Source organism: Anser brachyrhynchus (genome assembly GCF_964034855.1).
Source record: "Anser brachyrhynchus genome assembly, chromosome: 27".
NCBI classification, from domain to species: Eukaryota; Metazoa; Chordata; class Aves; order Anseriformes; family Anatidae; genus Anser; species Anser brachyrhynchus.
The window spans coordinates 4,488,629-4,512,819 of NC_137720.1; the positions used below are offsets into that span (position 1 = coordinate 4,488,629).

General features: G+C 69.1%; 1 protein-coding gene across 8 annotated transcripts in view; it reads right to left on the reverse strand.

Moving 5' to 3' along the window:
* NAV1 (neuron navigator 1) overlaps positions 1–24,164 on the reverse strand; it is a 66,867-nt gene extending 42,703 nt beyond the window's left edge. The window contains exons 1-4 of one of the 8 annotated variants that reach the window (XM_080569027.1): positions 24,039–24,164; positions 14,047–14,614; positions 13,627–13,712; positions 9,709–10,488 (exon numbers count right to left, since the gene is read on the reverse strand). In XM_080569027.1, coding sequence (XP_080425153.1) covers positions 9,709–10,488; positions 13,627–13,712; positions 14,047–14,588 — 1,408 coding nt within the window. In that variant the 5' untranslated portion in view covers positions 14,589–14,614; positions 24,039–24,164. Of the gene's footprint in view, positions 1–9,708; positions 10,489–13,626; positions 13,713–14,046; positions 15,080–24,038 lie in introns of those variants that run through there. The other 7 variants (XM_080569022.1, XM_080569021.1, XM_080569025.1 and 4 more) reach the window with 7 other exon arrangements.
* Positions 24,165–24,191: the final 27 nt, after the last annotated feature.

The following is a 24,191-nucleotide window of genomic DNA, read 5'->3' on the forward strand; positions in this document are numbered from 1 at the left end:
CGCTCCGTTCGAGGCAGGGAGATTTTCAGGAACCCCCCCCAGGGCTTCTCCAGTTTTAGCACGATGACCGTTTGCCTAGGAAATCACCACGGAAAGTTTATTACCCGCTCCTCGCTTCCCAAAGCGAGCGGGGCTGTGAAGCGCGCGGCAGTGCAAACAGCGGCGGGGCTGAGCCTCGGTCCTGCCTCCAGGTTTCTGGACTTTCCCCACGACTGAGAAGCCAGCAGAGGCGACCTCCCACCGCAAGCACCGCCACCGCGCGCGCTCTGCTTGCCGAGGGTTTTCCGGGCGGCCCCGACGACGCGAGCCCCCGGGGCCCGCTCCCCCCCGCAGCACCTCGCAGGCTCCGAGAAGATATTCCCTCGCTCATCCCCCCCCGCTGCTTTACGAGCGGGGCCGTTCCCTTCCCCTCGCAGGAACCGGCCACATGTTCTCCATCTGGGAACAGATGCCCATGAGCCAATAATCTCGACTTGGAAAACGGACTGAAAATAGCACCAGATTTCCGAGCGCTCCGCAGACCGCGGCCGGATGATGGATGTTAGTGCTCGAGCGCCAGCAGCACCGGGACGCTGCTTGGCGAACGCGCAGCAAAAAGGGCTCAGGCACGAGAAAACGGAAAGGAGCTGGCTGGAGGTGCTGCTGCCCTCTGCCAGATGCTCCTGCCCTCAAGGAAGGAGCGCCGTGCTCCGCTGGTAAACCCCAGTCCCCAGCTGCCGCCCTCAGCCTGGAGCACTGGGGGACACAGGCTGCGTGCCTCCCGCATCCCCAAATCCACCGGGGGATGTCCCGGTCCCTAAGGTGGAAGCCAGCAGCACCGGGTTTTGTTCTGGGTGTCGCTGTTCCCCTTGGGGCCGAGACGCTGCTGGCCTCCAGGTGTCCGAGTGCCAGGGGAGCCTTCAGCCCCTCGCAGCAACCGCACTCCTCAGCTGGAGAGGATGTACAGCAAATGATGCAGCCAGCCTCAGATCACCCCAGTGAGCTATGACAAAGGAATTTGCCAAACGGCAGAAGGGCTGGGGAGCCGTAAGCCCCCAGCTATGCACAGCCCCAGGCGCACGAAGGCTCCAGGTCTGCGCCTGGGCGCCAGGCGAACGCAGGGGCTTCCCCTCCGCCAGCCGTCGCGCAACGCGTCCTCCAGGCCCAGCAGGATTTTAACCCCACGCCAAGTCCGCGCGCGTTATTCCTGAGAACCCACCACCACCAGCAGCCAAATGCCACCGCCGGCTCCTGGCACGCCGGCACCAGGCCCCCAGGCCCCCCCACGTCCCTGCCCAGCCTCCACGGCCGCTCCCGCTCCCTGGAGGAGCTGGGGATTTGGGGTTTTACACCCACCCCCCGGCTCCACGGGAGGCTCCGGGCAGGCGAGGAGCGCAGGGAAGCGGCCTCCTTCCCCCCGGCGCCAGCTGGAGCGGCAGTGGGGAAGTCCCAGCCCGTCCCCGCTGCCTCCCAGCACCGGCTGCCTTCGGCCTCACCGTCACCGAGCCCCTCGCAGCGGGAGGCTGGGACAGGAAGCGAGCGTGCGAGTGCCAGCGGCCGCGAGCCGAGCGGCGGTGAGCTCTCGGGCTGCAGCTGCACAAACCCCAGCGGAGCCGGGGCGCTGGAGCGGGGCCACCTCCCCGGGAACGGGCGCACGCCTCTTCCTGCTCACCGAGGTTAGCGGGGAGGCTTCCAGCAGGCGCTCTCCTGCTCTCTCTCCCCGCCCCGGCTAGGATGGGGAGGAAGCTGGACTTCGTTATTTCCCTGCCGGGAGCGGTGGGAGTTTGGGGCTTTCTCGCAGCCGCTGATTTGGGGTGGTGGAAATCGGGAGGCTGCGGGCCAGGCGGCTGCAGAAAGGCGGCGCCGGTTCAGAGCCACCCGAGCAGGAGAAGGCTCTGGAGGTGGGAGCGGGCAGCCACGAGGCCGAGTGTGTCCCCCCGGCACGGCCCCGGGAAGCCGCCGGGAAGGGGCTCGCTCGCCCCGGCCAACGTCTGGCAGGATTTTTCTGCTTGCCTCCCGGAGCTGCTGCCCCACGGCCATCGGCACGGATCACCCTCTGTCTGTTCCTCCCCGTGTTTGCATCCCGCTTGGAAACACAATGCTAAGGCAGGGATAAAACGAACTGGAAAACGCCCCGACAGCATCTAACACTCCCAGCCCGAGGGCTTCGTTAAAGAGAGGAGTTTTAATCATCCGCACCCCAGCCCGAACTGCGGGTTCCTTCGCCCCGACCGACCCGGGAGCACATCCCTTGCCGTGGGTGCCCGCGGCTCCCCGCGCACCGGGCTGCGCAGAGGAGGGGAGGATTGCTCGCCGGGGGGCCAGACTGTGCCCATGGCCTGGGGGGTCCCCACCATCACCAGCAGCCACCCCACGACCACCCTGGCTCCCAGGGCGCCCGCCCCACTGACTGCAGCGTGCTGACAGCGCTCGATCGGCACTAGAAAAAAAAACCACCAGGGCAAAACTCCTCTCCGCCGCGATCCGGGCTGGCACGGCACCAAGGCGCACCCCACAGCAGCGCGCGGGGAGTCCGGGAAGGCGACGACGCGCATGGGCAGCAGGCGTGTGATTTTGAGAAGTGTCTCATCAGGGAGTTATTCTCAGCCCTCTGCTAGGCTGCGAGCTCGCGCGTCTATAAATAGCCGGCAACGGAGCTGTACCTGAGTCGCTGCTTCGAAGGTGATTCGCTGCTGCCCCATGAATCCCGAGAGCCGGGGGCAGCGCTGCCATCGGGGACGCTTGGGTCCTGCACGAGGAGCCCGGCAAAAGCTCGGCCCTGCCCCGGCTGCGCTCCCAGCACAGCCACCGCTAAGGGCTGGGTCGGGCCGAGGCCGCGCGCTTGGGAAGGTGCCTCCTGAAGAAGCTCGTCCGGGTGCCTCCCCGCAGGGCCTCGCGGCCGGCCCTGTCACATCCGGGGACACAAACTTGGCACCGGGCGTGCAGAGGTGGGACAGCAGAAAGCCCCGCTCGCAGCCACGGGGGTCAGCGCTCGACAGGGCCGCCCCACCAGGGGCAGCTGGCACTAGAAGTAAAGGTGACCGAGGCTTGCACCCCGCGGGCACCGGCACCCGCAGCGCTGCTCTTCCCATCCTCCTGGGCCACCCGGGAAGGCCACGGCCTCCGGAGGCTTCAGGGCAGGGCCAGCGCTCGGAGCAGAGGCTCCCACCCCAATGCCCAACCTCACCAGCCCACGGCGAGGAGCCCAGCCCTGGGGCTGCTTCCCCAGCGCCGCGAGCCAGGCTTGCGGCCCGCCGAGGGAACCGCGGCTCCGGGAGCGCACCGCCACGCGCCGACCTCCAGCTCCACGCCAACAGCCGAGTCCTGGTCGCCTCCTGAAGGTCCCTCCTCTGCGGCTCACCATCACCACCACAAACACTGCCACCTTTACTCGTCTGCACTGCCACTGGGTGAGACACAGCGCGGGGGAAACTCGAGGTGACAGAGCACCTCCGCGTTCACACCTCCAGAAACCAAGTCCTGGCTTTACCACAAATCCCGCAATTCCAGGGGAACGCTTCGGGACAGACCCTCACGGGCGTGCTGCCTGCTGGGAGGGCTGAAAAGCGCTCGCCTCCCGGTGCGTTGGGATGAGCCAGCGAGGCTGACACGAAACCAAAGAGGGATGTGGGATGAGTAAGCATCCCCGGTGCCTACGCCAGGTACGAGTGGGAAACCCGGCGCTGTCGCAGCTGCCGGGCGCGCTCGCGCGGTGCCGAAGGCAGAGGCACGTGTCCCGGGCACGGGGCACTCGCCCGCGTCTCACCGGGCACCGCTGCAGGCACCGGGCACTGGCGCAGCCCCTGCTCTGCCCTCACGGCACCTCCCGGGAGCCGAGGCACCGCGCTGCCAGCTCCCAGCTCCGAGGAGGAGACCCTGCCCCGCCGCGCTGCGCCCGCGGCCCCGCGCCGCTTCCAGCAGCTCCTTCCAGGGGGAGGCGAACCTCGGCCCTTCTCCCGAATTAACAAAAAACGCATTACGGCCTCGGTCGGACAAGACAAACAGCAGCGTGAGCAATGGCAGAAACGCTCGAGCGAAACAAAATGTGGGAGAAGCAGATTAGAGGAAGGGCGAGCAAATCCGAGGGTGCGCCGGGCGCCGCTCTCCGGTGTCACACCCGCCCTGACACCGGCACATCTCCATTTGCACAGCTTCTAATCTCAGCCCTGCAATGCAGCATCCCCTGCCTTCCCAGCTCCCCTCCGCGCTCCGCTCCCGGCTGGGAGCTGCAATGCAGCAGCGTGGGGAAGCCCCCGCTCCCCTTCTCCCGCCCGGCAGCGGCGCCCCCAAGCCCCCCGCCTCCCCCGGGCCCTGTGCTCTGCCCTCCCGGAGCCTCCCTCCCCGCACTCCCCCAGGAGAGCGCTCCGCGTGCCGGAGGAGGACGTGACTTTGCAGGAGAGGGATCGTGGCGGAACGGGGCCGTATCCGATCGCCCACAACCCTGCTAGAGGCACCCCCAGGACCCGAAGCCTGGCCAGGCTGAGGATGGAGCTGCCCTGACGGACGGAGCCGTCCCCGCTCCACCCAGCGGGGCCAGAGCCAGCGGCTTCGCTGCGGGGCTCTAACGGCAGCTGCCACCTGTGCCAGAAGCTGCATGCGCGCACGCCCCGGGGGCCACCGCTGTCACCGTGCACTCCCATCACCCGGAGCCACACACGCAGTGGCACAAAGCAGGCTGCAGACGGGACAAGGGAACAATTCGGAGGATGCCGCGGACCCAGGCAAGCGGTGTGACTGCAGCCTGGGCTCCCGGCCCCACAAAAACCCGCCTGCGTCCAGCGGCTCATCCCGGCACACGCACGCTGGCCTCGGCAGATGGCCGTCACCGGCGGGTTGCTCGCCACCGAGGGCGCGCGCTCTGGCTCCGCGCGGACCTGGCACCAATCCCCCCGCCCGGGCAGCGGGCACAGGCACCAGCCAAGACCGCGGGCAGGGGAGGACCGGGGAAATCGCTTGCTGGCACCACGAGATGCAAAGCTACGCGGGAAAGGGCAGAGCGGGTGACGCCGAGGGACGGGACGGGGCGGAGGTGAGGGGACTCGCGCTGTCGGCACAGCCGAGCGCTGCAGCGCGAGACGCCAGAGCCAGGGCAGGGACATGAAGCTGGGGCACGGGACATCGGGAGGGGACTCTACAGGAGGAGGCAGGGCTGGCAGCGGCTCTCCGAGGCCGCCCAGCTGGAAGCACATCGCTCGCACAGCACCCGCACCTGGCAGCAGCCACCGAACGGTGCCAGGAGCCACCAGCAGTTGCCCTGCGGGGACTGCAAGGCCTCGAGGGGACACGGCCCAGGTCCCAGCGTGGTCACGTCCCACCAACAGACCCCAAATGGCCCTTCCTGGATGATCGATCCTGCCCATCGATGCCAGGCGGCCGTTGGTCCCTCACACCACCCCCCTGGAACCACGTAAAGCTCCGCACTCCTCCACGGATTTTCAGTGGTCAAGTGTCAGATTTGGGGGCAAAACACAGCTGGCCACAGCCCCACGTGAACAGCATTTTTCGAGTTCTTTAGGGGAAGAATGTGTTTCATGAACGTATTTCCAACAGTTCTGCCTTCGCGTCCTTGCTCTGCTACTTTTCCATGGGAAACCTTGAAAGGCAAATACGGCTCTATTTATTTTCTTACAGCAAGGCGGGTGACGCGTGAGTGGAGACAGCGACACGGTGGCGCAGATCGCCCCTTTCTCCTCACCCCGCCCCAAACACAGGCAGAAGGAAACCAATTCCCACCCCAACAACCTCGCCACACGGCCGCTGTCCTGCCGGGGCACTAGGAGAGGCGTAACGTCAGCGTAACAGCGGGATGAGAACGGCCGCGGCGCTTTACGAGGCAATAACCCGCTCCCAGGGCTGTGAAGAGCCACTTGCTCTCTGACCTCCTGGTGTTCCCCCCGCCAGCGAGCCAGGCTCGTGCAGCACAGCGCTGCGATGCGCCCATTAGTGCTTAATTAACAGCGAGGAAAGCCGTGGGGCAGGGGCAGGAGAGCCGTGGGGCTGAGGAATCCCGTACCGTGCGCCTGGCCAGCAGGGACGCTCACCAGCAGGGGATCTACGCGGGGAGGGTCACCTTGGTGGGACCTCCACCTGAACGCGCTCGCACGGGGCACGTCACACACGAGCCAGGAGTTTCTGCGCTGCAGGTTTTCCACCGCCCACGTGCGATATGAAGATCACCCCCTTTCCAGGAGCCCATTTGTCTGCACCCCGGCTCTCCTCCTGCCCCACCAGCACGAGGAAGCCAGCCCTGCCCGCGAGTGCGGTCAGAGAGGCACCACGGGCACGTGCTGCCCAGCAGGGACACCCCAGCGGGGACACCCCAGCGGGGCCAGGCGGCATCGCCCACCCACCTCCCCCCCAAGGGCTGCGGGACCGAGATGCGTTACAGCTGCACCAGCCCCTGCAGAGCCTGGCAGGGCTACAAAGGCTCCTTCAGCGAAGCCTTCGGGGAACGCCGTCTCCCCGGGGACCGCACACGTCCATCCGGGCTCTGGCCCACGCAGCAGCGGCCATTTGGGTACTTACGCCCATTAGTAGCCACTTAAGAGGCACCATACAGAGAGCAAGAGATGGCCAAGGAAATGGCTGCAGAAAGCAGCTGCAGGATCCTGGAGCTGCTCTGGGGACCTCTAGGTACGCGCGGCAATCACGCGGGGTCCCCACACCCTGGGGCGAGCTCACCCACAGCCCCCCGTGTGCTCTCACCCGCTGTGCACGCCTGAGCCGCGCGCCCCGAGCCGCGCACCACGCTGGCCACGCTCCCTCCGTGCCCTTCCTCCTGTGGCCGGGCGCTGGCGCAATTAGCAAACCCGGCTACCACTCAGCTTTGATGAGAAGGCTCGGCCTCCGCTCGGGATGAAATGTGTAATTTGGGCGTTAGAAATAGCCTCTACAAAGCACATGTGGTTGCTGCGTCCCGGTGACCTCTTCCATCTTACGCAGGCTGCCCTGCTCTCAACGTGGTTACATCTCCACCGGCTCTACAAAGGCGCCGGTGCCATCAAACAGATGACACATCTGCAGCAACCAAAGGAGAGGCAGCGCTTGGCCACTGCTAAATAAATTGTATTTTTGGCCAGCGCTGCACTTCAGCAGAGGCTGATGAGTGTTTCTGGCAGGACGAACGTGAAATGGAGATGAGAAGTCAGGTGTGGAAACCACGGGTGCAGAAAGGCTCCGCGAGCCGCCGCGTTCGGCGGAGCAGGGAGCTCCGGTTAGTCAGCGGCAGCGCCGGCTCCTCGGCACAGGTCAGCAGTTCAGACGAGATCTGCAGAGGTGGGAAGTCCCCGCGGCTCCCACGCCTTTCTTCCCAGGACAAACCGAGCTCCTGGGTCTTCTCGAGGCGCTCCAGCAGGCACAGCAAAATGGCTCAGGCTGACGGCTCTCGTGCCAAAGGAGCCACGCAGCGCGGAGAAGCCTTCTCTCCATCCCCGGCACCGCCGGTAGCCACTGAGCCCCTCTCCTGGCCTCGCCCGCCAGCCCTCACACCCTGCTCTGAGCCAGGGGGACTCCTGTCCCGCCTGGGTTTGTGCCCACCACCAGGGGCTGGTCTGCAGAAGGAACTGGAGAGGGCTTCGCCCGCCCGGATCGCAGCAGCAGACACGCCAAGGGGTCAGGGCCAGAAGCTCAGCGCGTGCCCGGGCTCACGCACCCCCAGCCACGGGTCCACCGCCGGCACGTACGAGGTGACGGAGCAACCACCGGCACGCTGCTGGCATGCTGCCCCCCGCGCACCTCCCGCTCCTGTCACCGTGCCCACCCCTCGGGCTGCCAAGGACGGGCCAGGTCGCTGGCGGCCACGTTAAACAGCCGCGACTCAGCGGCACAGCTCCCACGAAGGCAAGAAGCTCAGCCTGCGGCCCCCCGCGAGGACACGGGGCGAAGCTCCTGACCGGTCAGCCCCAAACGCTGCCCCACCCGGGGGTGGAGAACCAGCCCTCCCCGCTGCAGGAAGCCCAGGGGTCCGTGCGCGCTGACGAATGACTTATATTTCAGCAAACACGCAGGGCAAGGGGGGCACAAGGCAGATTTGGCAGCGTAGGGCCCTCACCAGACAGCTGGCCAAGCCTTCAGACGGCAAGCACCGCCCGAGGGATGCTCAGCACCACTAAAATCGGCCCCACCACGGACAGAGGCCGGGAACCACCCCAGGAATTTCCTCACCTTGTGCACGAGGAGTCGTTCCTACACGGGCCAGCCCTGAACCCTCAGGGAAGCTGCAGGAATTTTCCCTGGAGGTGCTGAGGAACCCCCCCCTACGAGCAGAGCACTACAAGAGGGACACCGAGATCCCCCAAGGCATGCAAACACCAGAGGGTGGAGACCTGTTCAGGACAAATCCTCCTGCAACCCCTCGGCGCTCCCTGCCCCAGTGGGACCTGGCGTTACCCCAGCATTAGGGCTGGGGCTGGACATCCACGAGCCCAGCGATGGGACCACCACGGGACCCCAGCAGCAGACTGGCCTCGTGCATCCCGCCTCTGCAATCTGCCTGCCCCGCCTTGGCCTCGCTCCGTGGCTTTCCATGAGCTGCTGGCATGGCCCCAGCAAGCCCTGGGTCACCGGGCAGCGGCCACGGGACATTTTGGCAGCCAGGGCAGACCCCTGCCAGGGAGGGGAGCAGGCAGGGGACATCGGCACGGGAGGCTCCGTGCCGGCGCAGCAGCACACGTGTGCCAGAGCCCCGTGCCACAGCTGGGGCCGTGACATCCCGAGGGCTCCAAGGGAGAAAGAAGGCACTAGACACGCCGGGGCCCCCAGCCTGCCCCCACCAAACGCCGCAGCTCCAAACCCAGCTGGCTCGGGCGCTGCGAGCAGCCTCGTCATGGCCGCTCGCAGCTCGCTTGCCATTTTTGCACGCCGGCTCGCCAGACCGAGCCGAGCTCTTCACAGCTGCAAGTCCTCCGTGGTACGGCCACGGGGGAGAGAAAGCCGGGGGATCGGGACGCCGCCTCGCCTTCCTGGAGATCGGCCCACGTCCCCCGCGAGCAGCGGCCACGACGGGAACGCGAGGGCTGGGCACGCCTGCACCGAGAGCCAGCGCAGCCGACGGAGGGGCGGCAAGCCCGAGCTCCGACCCGAAGCGGGCGCGTTGGCTGCTTTGATGAAAACCTCATGTGATACCCCACAGGGGACGAGCTCTCGACCACGCAGAGCCTTTCCCAGGCTCAGAGATCAAATGCATCGAGCGAGCGAGCCCAACGCAGCCGGGGGCTGGAAGCAGCTCACGCGCAGCCTGCGGCAGGAGGACGGGGGGCACAAAGCAGCACCCAGACCCCGGGGGGCCTCCGACTCGCCCACGGGCTGGGGCTCCCCACGCGTGCTGCCCCCAAGGTCAGCCCCTAGGACGGGGCAGGGGACGTGCGGCGGTGCTGGGAGGGCAACCTCGGGGTCTCGGGGCTGATTTAGAACCGGGATGTGGCCAAAAACACGCCGGGGGACCCCAAGGCGGTGGGTGCCCACCTGAAGGCACGGGGCCACCCCACGCTGCATGGCTTCACGGGTGATGGCCAAGCCACGGGGAGAAGACCCCAGAGCCTGCCAGGAGCCAAATTTCCATTCCTTAACCCCACAAAAGCCATCACCGAATCCTCCCAGCCCCGTGTCGCCCTGGTTCTGGGTGACCGCCTCGGGGTGCGAGGAGCTAGCGGGGGCCGGGCAGGGAGAGGAGCGTGAGGGAAGGAAGGAATGAAGGAAGGAAGGGGGCCACCGACGCGGGGCCGCACTCACCCAACATCTGGCTGAAGAGGAGCTGCTCCAGGTCTCCCAGCACCGTCACCACCAGCTCGGGGTCCACCTTCAGGTACGGCTTCTCCTCGGCGCCCGCCGCCGCAGGCCCCTTCCCGCCCAGCAGCTCGTCGTCGCACTTGCCACCGCCGCCGCCACCGCCGCCGCCACCGCCCGCCTCGGGGGCCTTGCTGAGGGGCTTCACCTCGGCGTAGGGCCCCCGGGGGATGCGGCTGGGCTTGCCGGCGGCCGGCGGCTTGGCGGGGCCGGCGGGGCGCGGCGGCAGCAGGGAGTGCTCGGAGCGGGACAGGCTGCGCGACATGGCGGGCGCCTCGCGGGCACGGGGACCACCGCCACCACCGCCGCCACCACCACCGCCACCGCGGCCTCCTGCCGCCACCGTGGCCGCCGCCTTGGCCATGTCGTCGCTCCAGCGCGGCTCGTAGAGCTGCCGCTTCTTCTCGGCGTCGGTGAGGAAGGCCAGGTTGGTGAGCGACTTCTGCTTGCGCAGGTTGGAGCCGGCCGGCAGCCGCCCCTCGGCGCTGCTCGCCTTGAACACCCGCAGCTCCGCGCCCCGCGGCCCCCCCCCCGCCGCCGCCGCCGCCGCCGTCGCCGCTTTCGCCCGCTTCGGCATCACGGCGCCGCCGTCGGGGCCCCGCCGGTAGCCGCGGAGCTCCGCCGCCCCCTCGTCGCCCAGCTCCACGTCGGGCAGGCTCTTGAGGTTGCTCCCCAGCATCCCCGCGCTGCCACCATTTAACCCGCCGGCGCCCGCTGCTGCTGCTGCTGCTGCGGCACCGTGGACGAGGAGAAAGAGAGGAGGGAGGAGAAGGGGGGGGGAGAGGGAGAGAGAGGAGAGAAGCGCCCTCAGCTGCCGCCCCACCGGCGGGGCGGGGCCGAACGGGCCGGGAGGAACGGAGCGGGGACGGGGGGGGGGGGGGACGGGGGGGGAGCGGAGCGGAGCCGCCCCACCTCGCCGCTCCGCCGCCCGCGGGCCGCTGCGAACCAGCGGAATGTCAGGGGCAAACAAAAAGGGCCCGCCCTCCTCCGCGCCCGCCCGGAGCGGGCAGGGGGCGGGGCCGCGCCGCGCGCGCGCCCGCGGAGGGGAGGGGAGGGGAGGGGGAGCCGCGGGGGCGCGCGCGCGGGGTAGGGCGGGGGGAGAGCGGGGGGAGGGATGGGGGGGGGGGAAGGTGGCACCCATGGGTGCTGCGGGGGGGAGGGGGGGGCTCCGCCAGCGGGACCCACCCGCGCGCTCCCGCAATCGGGAGCGCGCACGGGGAAGGGGGGGGTGGGCATGGAGCTGGGGGTGGGGGCGAGGCCGGGGGGGGGTCCCAGCACCCTGCGCGCAGAAGCACCCCAGCACCCCAGCACCCCGCCGCCCCCGAAGGGGCCGAACCGCCCCGTTCCCACCCCGAAACGGGGCGCTGGCAGGGCCCGAGGCGGCAGCGGGGCGGCCTCGGGGGTCCCCGCGGCCCCCAGAGCCTGCGCGGCCCCGCCGAGGGGCTTGGGGGAACCGAGGGGCGAGAGGCGGCGGGGAGCGGGCTCTGGTTATCGTCACGTTGCGTTAATTACCCGTCCCCGGGGAGGGGTGAATTAAGTCTGCGCGGTGACCTCACGCGGGCTGCCATGGCAACCGCCGGCAAATATCGCATTAGGGCGCTGCGGAGATAAGGGGCGGCACGGCCGGGGGTGGCTCCCCCCAACCCGGGCACCGCCGCCGGCCTCGGGGGGTTTGGGGTTCGGCCCCGCGCCGCCCAGGGGCCCCGGGATCACCTGGCTGGGTGGGAAAGCGAAACTGCCAAAACGGGTGGTTTGTAACCCAAAAAACACCGCCGCCGGGACGGGACGGGTCGCCCCCAAAGCCGCACTGGGGTTCGGGGGCAGTGCGGCCTTTGCCAAGGCCCGGCTGGTGCTGTAGGGCCTGTGGCAGGGGCAAATCTGGGGAATTTGGGTCATTTTTGAGGGTGGGTGACTCGGTGGCCTCCCCCTGCTTGACCCGCTGGGGCCCCAAAAGGCACCGGGGACCCCGCAGGCACGGGACAGGGGACAGGATGGGGGCTCGGTGCCCCTCGCCACGGCGCCGGCCCCGCTCAGCCCTGACCCCAAAGCTCCCCAGCGCGGGGCGAGCGGGCAGCCCCGCTCAGAGCCACCCACCCCAGCCCGCTCTGACATCCTGCCCTGGGACCCTGGCTCAGCACCGAGCCCCGCAGCCGATGCCCCCCCCCCAGCCCTCCGTCGCGAAGCCGTGCCGGGAGCTGGCACCGCGGCTCTGACCGGCTTCTGTCGGCTCGGATCAGCCGCGGCGGCTCCCGAGGCGCCTCGCCCCGCTCTCCTTCCCCTTCCCGCACGTCCCCGGAGCATCCCCATCCCGCCGTCCTCCGCTCGCTGCCCTGGCAACCGCCGCCCCGGCATCCCTTCGAGCGGCCACGCCGCACATGGCCGCCCCCCCCCAAAAAACCCACCCCAAAAGCAAGCGCCGCAGAGCAGCGGGCTGCTCCCGATTCGCGGCGGGGGTGGGGAACCTCGCCTCCGGGCTCAGCCACCACCACCCCAAAAATAAAATACAAATAAGGGGGCTCGCGTCCCCCCGCCGCCCCGCTCGCCCCACGCGGCCGGCAAAGCGCAACCGGCGCCGGCGGTGAGTGGTTCATTGAAAAACGCCGTGGTGAGCACGGACCCGACCACGCGGCAGGGAGGGTTTGGGTTTGTCCCCAACGCCGCTCACGGCGGCGTCACCGGCAGCTGGGGACGCTCCGGGCGTTAAATCCCCGCCCGGCGGCCCCGCGGTGCCGGTGGGAGGTTGGCGGCACGGGGAGCCGCCGGTGCCAGGCCTCCCCCCCCAGCCTGCGCGCTGGCTCTCGGCCGCCTCCTCGGAAATGGGTCATTCCTGGAGCTCGGTGGAAAACTAGAAAGAGGAGAGCGAGCCAAGAGGCAGCAGGGCCTTGGGAGGGGACGGCCACACCGAAACGCGGGGGGTGTGGGCGGCGGGGACAATCCTCGGGGGCAGCCGGCTGCTCGGCACGCGGCGCTGGTGCGGGGAAGCGGGGCTCTGTGCTGGGGGGGTAGGGGGGCTCTGCCCCACGGCAGCCCCACACGCACGGGTGCAGCTCCACCAGCTGGGGAAGGGTCACCGCCATCCCCTGCTGCTCTCCTCGCTTGTGGTTTCTGCCCCCCCCCTCCTTGCAGCCACGAAGCCACCAGCACCCCGTGCTCGCCCCACGCCAGCCTGGCCCCGCGGCCCCAGCCCCGTGGCCCCCGGACGGTTCCCTCCTCCCCGTCCCTCTCCCGCTCGCTCGCTACGTGCGGCGGTTTCGGGATGCTCCTGTGCTCGGCACAGCCCTGGCCCCACGTCTGCACGTGCGTTTCATCCGGCCCCGCTCCCAGCCGCCGCCAGCTGCTCCCGGAGGCCCCGCACAAGGCATTAATAACGCAGACGATGGCCCCGGTGTGTGTGTCCCCCCCCCGGCCTCCCTGCGCCCCTTCCCCAGCGCCTGGCGGTTCTGGGGCTCCAGTCAGAGCCCACCAGTGCTGGCACGCGCTGCCCGTGTCACCGAGGTCGGGTGGCACGAGCGGGGACGGGGGGACCGAGGGGGAAGGGACGGGGTTTGGCAAAGGCTGAGGCCCCCCCTGCCCTGCCCTGCCCCCAGCAGCCCCCCAGCAGCCCCGAGCCAGCAAGCGAAGCCAAGCGCCCGCACAAGCCGAAGGGGAGCGGGGGCACCCAGCATCGCCCCCCCCACGAGTCCCAGGCCAGGCCCCATTTTTTGGGAGGGGGGGGACCCCAGCACGGCCCCGTGGTGGATGAGGATGAGCGAGGGACACGGGGCAGTGCTCCCACCCCTCCCCACACATGTGGGACACGCACAGCCCCTGCGCTGGGGGCACACAGGACCTCCCCCCCCCCCCCGGAAACCCCCCCAGACTCACTCAAGGCTCTGGGCTTGGGGTCGGGCTCCTCGGCAGGACCGGTGTCACACGGGGACGTGGCCCGCTCCTCCCCGTCCCCCTGCAGCCTGGGGACGGAGCGGGGTTAGGGTGGGCGAGCTGGGGTGCGGCCACCCAGGGACCCCGGGGAGATGGGGACAGCCGGTGCCTGGGGCTCTCCGGGGACCCTGAGGACACTGGTCCCATGGTGGCGGGGGTCCCCAGGGTGTCACATCCCCTTCGGTTTTACTGAGCCTGCCCCACACCGTTCATCAGGCTCCCATGGGTGCCCCCAGCACCCCAACCCAGAGGGAAGCCCCCAGCCCCCACTCACCGGACCCCAACCCCATCATTCCGGCGAGGTTTCCCCGTAGCCCCCCCCATCCCCGTGCCCCCCGCCATGCCCCGTCCCCGGGCACTCACCGGTACTGGAAGGGTGCCACGGTGGCCGTCACGGGCCGGCTGTGCGGGGAGGCCGAGGAGAAACTGATGGCCCCTGACCCGAAGACGGGCACCCTGCTCTGCGAGCCGGCAGGGGGCCCGTCCTCCGCCGCCATCTCAGGGGTCCCCCCTGGCCCCCGCACGGAGCAGCTCAGGGGACGGCGGCCCCCAGGTCCCCGCAGGCCACTCTCCACGCCAGCCCCTCGGCCGCCCGCCACCCCCTTGCCCACCTCCGGCCACTTCCCAGGGGGCACCGGGGGTCTCTGCCCCCCACGGGGGGGGACGCTGGGGCTGGGGCCCTCGGCCGGCTCACGGCCGGCGGCTCTGGGCTTGGGCTTGAGGCTTTTGGGGCCGGAGGCCAGCCGCGGGGACGAGGCCTGGTGGGAGGCGGGAGGCCCCGGGGTGCTCTGGCGGGCCGGGGGGGCCGCAGCGGGCAGCTTGCTGGGGGGCACGGCGCGTGGCACCGGGATGGCAGAGCCGTAGTGGCCGCGGCCGGCCGGGGTGAGGTTGGCCGTCCCGTTCATCCCGGTGAGGAGGCTCCGGCGAGGTGCTGCGGAGGGAGAGGAGAGGGAGGGGGGTGAGCCACGGCACGGGTGATGTCTCCTCCCCATGTCCCCCCCCAGGGACCCCGGTCTTTGCCAGCCCCTGTCCCTGTGTCCCCAGGCCCCTATGGCGGGGCCCTGCGGTGAGGCCGTACGGGCGCAGACCCGCAGGTAGGGGTTCCCCTCTTGGCCACCCAAAACCATCTCCTGGTCCCCCAAACCACTGGAGACCACCCCCCAGTCACCCACGATGACCTTCCAGTCATCCAGGACCACCCTCCGGCCACCCAAGACCACCTCGTGGGCACCCGAGACCGCCTTCCAGCTGGCACGGGGGCCAGCTCCGCCACCCCGTCCCCCAGGCCTTGGGCCTGGCCGCACAGCACCGCAACGGACCCACACACACGTGCCCACAGGACCCATCCCACGGCTGCTCCGTGCGGCGTCCGAGCCCCATTCCTGCCCTCCCCAGCCCCGACACCCCCCGCATGGTGCCACCTGCCCCATCCCTCCCTGCCCCTGCTCTCGTCCTGCCCCACGGTGACACTCCAGCGGCCGCCCCCGCTCTCTGTTCAGCCTGGGCGTCTCCCCAGCTTTGACACCACTGGTGACAGGGACGTTCTCACGGTGGCACCGTGTGGAGGAGCTCATCCCTCCCGCAGGCCTGGGGGGCTGCCGAGATGCCGGACTTTGGGCGCTTTGCGTGGGGAAGCAGAGCAGAGCCCGGGGGCAAAATCAGCCGCGGAGCCAAGCTCCAGCTCCAGCCACCCCCACGGGTCCTGGGCACCCCTCTGCGCTGCAGCTCTCCAGGGAAAAGTTAAAAAATATATATATATATATATTTTTTATTTTTTTTTTTGCAGGGATGGAGAGATCGGGAACATCTCTGGAAAGGTGGGGAGATGCTGGGGAGGGCGCCCGGGTGCTGCTTGCCCCCGCGAAGGCTGCGTTTTGGGCCGGAGCAGCGAAAACAAGCGGGGCTTTGTGCGGGCGCCGCGCTGGGCGCTGGGTGCGAGCCGACGGAGCCGCTCTCCGTGCACACACAGGCCGCTCTGTTTGCGGCCCGGCCCGCAGCCTGGCTGCCTTTCAAGGCTGAGACGGGCTTCCCCGGAGCGTAAGGACTGCCTGCAGACATTTTGGCAGTCGCACCGTCTCCGACACGGCCCTGGATCTGCCCGTGAAGTCCAACCCCAGCCCCGCTGATGGCATCGCTGCGGCTCGGGGCCGGCCGTGCCCTGCTCTGCGTCTGCTGAGCCCCCAGGGCTCAGCACCCAGCACCCAGCCTTTGGCAAAATGCCTTTTGCAGTGCCGGTGGGGCCGACCGTCCCTCCCCGGGGCCAGAGCTGGTGGCCCTCCACCCTCGGAGGCACAAGGCAGCCCTACACGAGCGGCTGAGCCACCGGCCCCACTCCATTTTTTGGCAATTTTCTCCCAACTTTGTCAATTTTTTCCCAGCCAGTAGAGTCGGTCCCAGCACAGTGCTTTCCCTGAGCCCCTCTTTATCCAAGCCAGAGGCAAAAAGTTCCCCTAGATGTGTGCTACAATCTTATCATCACCGACCCCCCTGTGCATCAGCATCACGCGGCTCCGCTTTGGAGCCTGGCACACTCCTGCTCTCAGGGCATTTAGCACCGGAGCCGTAACCGGTTTTTATAGATTTTTTTTTGATCTGTTTGCTCCAGCTGGATTTCCCTCACGTGGACACGGCTTCCACCCCTGTCCTCGGAGCCTGCTGGGAGGGCAGCACGAGGCTGCCTCTGCAGCTGAAGCCAAAGCTGCCGTGTTTGCCACAAAAAAATCAATCCTCCTCCTGTCCTCACAGGCTCTGAGGTTTTATAGGGGCAGGCAGTGGCTGCGGGAGGAGGGCTTTGGAGCTGTCCCCTCCCATAGCCCGTGCCTTGGGGTGGGGAGGGCACCCAGCACTTCGCCCGGCTAACCACGGCGACCCCTTCCAGGCTGCACCCTGGTCCGGAGCTCCCCTGGGGACGGGGAGGGCTGGATGCGGCCCCTCTGCCCCGGGTAACTCTGGCTGCCAGCCGGACCCCTGGCTGGGGACAGGGATGTCCTCACCTGCAGAGCCGCCGTGGGACAACCCAAAGCAGCCGGGACCCAGCCAGCCCCGGGAGCAGCCTCCTGCTGTAGGCAGCCTGCCGCAACCTCCCATTATTTTATGAGCAAACGCAAATTAAAGTCACCCCTAGGAGATTCATCACTTTCTGATACCAAGCAAATTATCAGCTTCCCGCTGACTTTAGTTTCCAGCCGCCCAATTGGGGCCGTTCGGGGACGCCGAGCCCCCCGTCCCGTGGGGCCGGTCCCCTCCGTGCGCCCCTGCTCCTCCCGCGGCCACGCTGCCCGGCTAAGCAGGTCACAGCCTGACCTAGATAGAGGCGTCTCCCCACCGCGGCAGGTCCTTTGCAATTAGCTGAAAAGGGAAGGGACTTTCTCCTAATGACAAGGAGCCGCCAGCGCCGCAGGCTCAGCCCCGCATTGGGGTTTGTCCCCCTGGGCAGTGATGGAGCACCCGAAATCTCAGGCAGGTTGGGATGCACTCCCTGGGGGAGGACGCTCGTCCCAGCTACTGCGGGTCCAGAGCTCAGCACAGGGGCGCTGGGCTGGTGCCCACTGCCTCCAGCGCTGAGCTCCAGGTTTCCCATAATTAGAGACTGTTACACCCAGGGAACAAAGTGGTTGCTGATCCTTTCGGACGAGGCAGCCCATGGAGAAAGGAGCAAAAAGGAACAGCCCTGGCTGAGCCGTGTCCTTCATCCCAGGACAAACGCGAACCAGCACATCCCCGAAGGCGTCTCTTTCAAAGAGGCATCTGTTGTGCTCGGGGCTTGAGCTACTTGCTTGGAGCAGAGTCAAAGCACACCTCACACCTGCGGTTAGGGCAGGCAGGAATGAACACACGGACCCGGAGGCTCAGCCCCATTTCACGTCCCTCGCTTCGCACACGTTGTGGGGCACGCGAGCGTCTCAGCCCCCTCACAGCTGTGCTGGGATTAAACCCTTCCCCGTGCCCGGGATGGCTGCGGCAGGAGTCTGAGCACGGGCACTCGGCGATGCAAAGAGGCATTAAACCCTTCACCCTCTGCAGGGCTCTCACTGCCACTCTGTGCCTCGGTTTCCCCACCCTGACACAGCTCCAGAGCAAACCCCACAGCCCTGGGGTGTCCCCAAGGCGTCCTGGCCTGTGCCTCGCGTTCGCAGCCATTTGCGTCCACCCACGGCGTCCTCCAGTTTGCTCCCTCCGATGGGAAGCAGCGGCTGCCGCAGCAATTGTGCAGAGTTGCCACAAATCCCCCAAATCCTCCCCGGCAGGCGCGGGGAATCCTCTTGGGAGGACGTTTGCAGCCCAGCTCAGACGGGCCAGGCTGCGGAGCCCAGCCGGCCGCGCTGGGGGTGGAGATGCCCCGTGCCCACGGGGCCCAGACCTCAAATTCTACAGCGTGGGAGCGACTGGGACCAGCCCCGTGCAGACCCTCCCGGCACGACGCCGCTGCCCCTCGAAGCATCTCCCCACAGCCCCGGGCAGGATCCGGCCCCGAGCTGCCTCCAGGGATGGCGCTGCTCCAACGCAGCCTCCTCCCCGGCACGCTCAGGAAGGATGACAAAGAAAAGGCTCCTTGTGACACAAGGGACATAAAACTTTCCTAAGAGAAACAGAGGGGAGCAGGGAGAGAAAGGAGCCTTCAGAGGGGAACAAGCTGCCCATTCAGCCTCCAGCCCCCGCGCCGCGGCCGAGACCTGGCCTGCCCCCGGCCGGGTGTCACCGCGTGGGACATTGCCACCGCCCGCGCTGCGGGGACCCGCGCTGCCTGCTCGCTGCCGGGGGTCTCGCCGCGCCGAGGGGCCGTACCCAGGGCTCGGTGCCACGGAGAGGGGGCTTCTGGCTCAAAAGCACGGCAGGGACCGGAGCGAGCAGAGCAGAGCGGTGCAAGCGGAGCCCCAGCAAGGCAGAGTTGGGGGTGGTCGGGAGTCAGCACAGCCCGAGCCCCCCCCCCGGAGCCAGGATCTTGTGCGCAACGGCATCTCAGCGGGCAGCTCGTCTGGCATGGGCTTGGGCACGGGCACGGGGAGCAGGAGGGTGGGAGGGTGCCCGGGGAGCCCCAGCTCTGCCCGTCCTGGCCTCATCCCCACCCCACGACGCAGGGGGCTTGGGGCGGCTTTGCTGAGCTGGGGGAGCCGCCGAGGGGAGGGAAGAGCAGCGCGCGGGTGCAGGAGGAGGATGAAAGCGGCTGGTGTTAGAGCAGAGCCGGCCGGGGAGCCGCAGCACTAAGCTGTCCTTCAGCCACGCCGCGGCCATCCCATTAGGCACTTAACCCACTTTAATAAAACCTTGCTGTGAGCGAAGTTTAGCCCTGCACAGCCCGCGGCGGCCTCCGCCACCGACAACCCGGTGCAGTGAGACCGAGCCCTGCCCAGGCCGGGCACAAATCCTGCGGGTGCTGAGCCCTGCCGGGCGCCCCGATACTGGAGGCCCCCTGTTTACGGCCTCCGGATACCGGAGGCTATTGGGGTCTCTGGGGACGTGTCCCCCGGCTGCTCCAGGCGATGCCAGCCCCTCGCAGGCCTTTAATTGGTGCCATTAACCCCAAAACTGCGACCCGCGGGTGCGGCACCCCCCGAGCCCATGGGGGTGCCGGGGGGCGCAGATGTCCCTGTGCAGCCCCCAGCGGGGGGGGGGGGGCACAGGGGCTGCCCCTGGCAGCGTGTCCGTGGGTCGCGATCGGCCTCGTGGGCGGGGGGTGTCGGAGGGGACAGGGGGTGTCGGAGGGGACAGGGGTTGGGGGGGACAGGGGGTGTCGGGGGGGGACAGGGGGGCTGCGGGAGCGCGGAGCCGGGAGCGCCGTGCCCGCTGCGCGTCCCCGCGGCCGTTCAGGAGGCGCCGGCGCTGGACAGCTCCGGGCCGGCCCCGCGGCGCCGCCCCCCCCCAAAAAAATACGGGGCTCCCCCCCTCCGCCCCCCCCCCAAAAACCACAGGGGGCTCCCCCCGAGAACCCCCCCCCCCCATGGCCACCGGTGTCGGGGCTGCCGCTTCGCCAACCTGCGAGAGGCCGGGAGCTGCCCGCAGCCCCCGCTGCCCCCCCCGACCCACCGGCTGCCTCAGCATCCAGCACCTCCTGGGGGCTCCGGACCCCCCTCCCCCAAAAAAAGGCTCCCTGGTGGGTGACCCCCCCCACGCCGGGGACCCCCACGCCGTGTCCCGGAGCCGTCGTGCAGCCGAGGCGCACGCGATGCTCTCGGGGAGGGCCGAAAGCGAACAGCCGAGGATGGGGAGCGCGGCCTGGCCGGGCCGCATCCGGATCGCCCTGTCTGGGTCCTGCTCCCCGGGGCCCATCGCAGCCTTTGGCCCCAGCCCCGGGACCTGACGGGCTGCAGACCTGGCCCGGTTGCAGAGCCAGGAAGCTTCGTGCTCGCTCCTCGGGGTTTTGAGCAAGAGCAGATGTCGCAGCGCCTGCCTGCGTGTCCTCGCCGGGTCCAGCAACGCCGGGCGGAAACGGCCCCCCCAGCGCTCAGCCCCGAAGCCTGGAGGCACCCGGCGCTTTTTGGCTTTGGGGACCCGGCCTCGGGAAGCCGCAGCTGTGCGGAGAGCTGCTAAAGGCATCAACTCGGCCGTGCTTGCGTGCGTACGCGTGCGGTGGGACAGCTGCGCTCACCTCCCCGCCCCGGCACGGGCTGCGCGTCCCCGGCGCTCGGCTCAGCTCCCCGGGCGCACCGCAGGCTGTGCTGGGCTAAGCCAAAGGTCGTTCGTCCCCCCAAGGCCGGCCAAGGATTCCAGAAGCGCTGCGGGGTGGGCGAGCTGCGTAATGCTGGGGAAGCAGCAGCGCAGGGGTCGGGGCGCCAGGTCCCCGAGGGCAGCTTTAATCCATCAGGGAACAGAGCCGGAGCTGGGCTGCCACCGCTGCGCCCTCCGCAAAGCCCCCCCACGGCTTAAAGCTGCCGTTTGCACCCAGCGGCACCGCTCCGGGCACTGAACAGAGCAAGGGGACGCTGTGCTGGGGCTCCGATTCCCAAATGCCCCCCCGCGTGAAGCCCCTGCTCCCCCTGAGCCCCTGGGCGTGCAGCGAGGCTGCGCCCCCTGCATCTCCAAGCACCTGATCCCCTGGGGACCATTCCCACCGTGCGCAACGCTTACCGGGCTGGTGTTACCTGGGCACTTGGGATCTCCCCCCATAACGCCCCCCTACCATAAACACGCAGCTCTTGCAGCAGGGACTTGCCCTGACCCCCCCACCCCGTACCCGGCAGCCCCACTGCGCGTTGCTCGGCCCCCAAACCCTGGGACGGGCTCCCCGGGACAGGCGGGCATCTGCGATGGAAAGCAAAAGCCCCGGGGAGCCCTTAATGGGATGAGTGGATTTTCCAGTGAGCTGCAAATCCGCAGGGGCCGCGAGTGCCACGCAAACACCTCATTACCCAGGTATTAATGTGGGTTTCGCTGCCTTTGCCGTTCGGAGCGCAAGCAGCCAGGCTGCCCCCCCAGCTTCAAACCGATCACCGCGGTTGCTAGACTGTGGGTCCATTGCTCATGGAGGAGGATCAGCTTTCCTGGAGGAGAGCCTGAGCATCCTCTGAGCATCCCCTGAGCATCCCCTGAGCATCCCCTGAGCATCCTCCGAGCATCCTGCCTGCCCGCAGCGAGGAGAGCCGTGCTCCAGCTTCCCCCCTTTCCCCCTGCGGCGTACATGTCTCCCCTGGAAAGAGCCCAGAGAGGGAGAGGGGAGAGAAAAGCAAGGAAAACCGGTGGGGGGGGATGGAGGAAGGGGTGGAGGAGAAGCTGTGAGTCAATGCCCAGCCCCACGCCGAGGGAGTTTCCGCTGCCCTGCTGCCGGAGGTGACGCGGCCCGGCCGCATCCGCACCGTGGGGCCGTGTCCGGTGGCAGCCGAGGATGAGGATGGAGATGACCACAGCCTCGCTGGGCTCCGCGCCCCCATGCCCCCACCCTGACGGCCCAGCCTCCTGCTGAGAGTGGCTGTGCTGGGTGCCCCGGGGTGCCCAGAGCCCCAAAACCCGGCCCCTGCGGCTCCCACGAGGCCACCACGGGGTTGTCCCTGCCTGGGTGGCCGCAGCAGGATGTGGCTGCGGTGGCAGCGCGTGGGAAAGCCCTGCCCAGCACAGCCCACTGCCCACCACCAGGGGCACGGGGGAAAGGCGGCCGGCACCAGGGAAAATCAGGGAATGGGGGAAATCCCAGAATGGTTGGGTCGGAAGGGACCTTAAAGCCCACCTGGTTCCAGCCCCCTGCCATGGGCACAACGCCTCCCCCAGCCCCGGCTGCCCCCAGCCACATCCAGCTGCCAGCTCGCGTCCAGTATTTCTGCCACCAACGTCCCCAAGCCCTTCTCTGCAGGGCCACCCCCAGCCCGTGTGGGCATCGCCCTGACCCCGGGGACGCCTGCAGCCCGAACCCACACCCAGCTCCCACCCCAAACCCGCCCCCTGCAGCGCTGTGCAGACCGGCAGAGCCTCATTCCCACATCCCAGAGGGAAGAGGATGCCAAGACGCCAGTGCCACCACCCCAGGGGGCTCCCGTGCCATGAGCATGGTGCCTTGTCCCCACCTGCCCCCTCCTCACGCAATGCCTGGAGGTACCCTTGCCCCGGGTGCCTCCAGGGCAGCATCCAGGGTCCTGGATCCGTCCCCTCCATGGCCGAACCCCGCTCCGGGGACCACGCTGTAAATCACAGAGGGTGAAAGCCCCCATGGGTGTGCAGCATCCCCCCGTGGGGCTGCACCAAGGCTGTGAACCCAGGGGTTAATCCGGCTGTGCCCAAATTTCTGTGCCCCTGAAGCCCTCACTGAGGCAGCACAAAGCTCATCAGGGGCCACTTGCTAACGAGCAGGGCTCAGGACCCTCCCTCAGCCCCGGGGAGTGGTCAGGGGCCACTGGGCTGGGTTTGTGCCCCACCTGGGAGCATTCAAGGAGGACCCATGGGCTTTGCCAAGTTTGCTGCCAACCTGCAAGCTGTGCCTCAGTTTCCCCAAGTGATGCCTGCAGAAACGCCGGGGCTGTCAGCCGAGCCACCGCCTGCACCCGCATCCCACAACAGGTCCTGGCCCCCCAGGAATCATTTCTGAGGACACGCAGGGGCTGGCGCTTCCCAGGCCTGACCCCAGGAGCCTGGGGACTGATGCTGCTCCCCGTGTGCCCTGGGTGGGAGGCAGGGGGAGAACGGGGACACCTGGCCCCGGTCCCGCTCATCCCCTGCGGGGCCCAGCCCCACTGCAGCCCAGGGCCGGAAACACCTTTTTCCTGTCCGTGGGCAGGAAAAGCTCCCAGCTCGGATATTTATACCCCGCTGCCCCGCGGGGCCGGCCCCACCTCCCCGCAGCAGCCCCGGCTGCACCCCCAGCCCCGCTCCAGGCCCCGCCACCCCCCGTCCGCATCCTCGCTCCTGTTCCCTTCCGTGTCCCCATTCCTGTCCCCGTTCCCGTTTTATGGCTCCCCGCACACTGGGACTCACCTGGACCCCCCCCAGCACAGAGGACGAGGCCTGGATCCCACCCTGGGACCCAAACCACGGGGGGGACCCAGCCTGCCCCCCCTCCACCCCACACCCCGCACCACGGGGCCGTGTCGGATGGGGAGCAATGCCCGGGGGGAAACTGAGGCAGGGGCAGGGCTGGGGGGTGGCGAGGCAGGAGCGGGCTGCGAGCCCAGGGGCCGCATCGAGCCCAGGGCTCAGGAACTGGGGCGATACCGGGCGAGCGAGGGGGGCAGCGGCGGGACTTCGCCCCGCTGCTGGGAATTTGGGTGCCCGCGTCCTGCGTTGCTGCCCCTCTCCAAAACGCCCTGCGGGGCTGCGGGGCTGCTCGGACACACGCCGGGAGCCCTCCGAGCCGCAGCAGCGCTCCCGGCCCCGCGTGGGCTCCCGGCTTCCCTCCCAGCTGGGATTTTCCGAGGTGAGACCCCCGGAGAGCGGCGAACGCGTGCCGCGGGTGTCCGTGCCCCGGACGCTTCGCCCGCCCCTGCACAACCCTGAGGGTTCGGAGGTGCGGAGCCGCGCTCGGAGCCTGCCCGACCCCTGCGGGCCCCCCGGTGCCGAGCCGGGACCCGCCGGTGCCGCCGGGAGCCGCCTGGCCGCAGCGGGGCCGGGGACACCGAGACCCAGCGCCACGGAGTCCCCGCTGCCCCCCCGGCTGTCCCGGCCCCGTGCCTCAGTTTCCCCGCTCGCTTCCTTCCTGCGGCTCCCCCAGGAGACCCCGAGCCGGGGACGGGCGACAGCGGGAGGGGGGCACCGGGACACGGGAGGAGGGGACCCCCCACCCCGGGCACCGGCCGGGCTGAAGGAACGGGACCCCCGGGGGACCCTGCCCCGCCAGCCCCGCGTCCCCTGGGCGTCCCCTCCTGGGCGTCCCCTCCTGGGTGTCCCCTCGGGGATGTCCCCCCCGGGGTGTCCCCCCTCGGCCCCCCAGCACTCACCGCCGCCGCCCGGCCCCGCTCAGCTCCCGGCGCCGCCTCCCCAGCGGCAGCGGCGCGGACTCGAGGGCCCCGGGGAGCGGCGGGGAGGAGCCGCGCAGGCCCGGCCCCCCCCGGCCCCCCCCGGCCCGCAGCAGAACGGCCCCGAGCACGGCG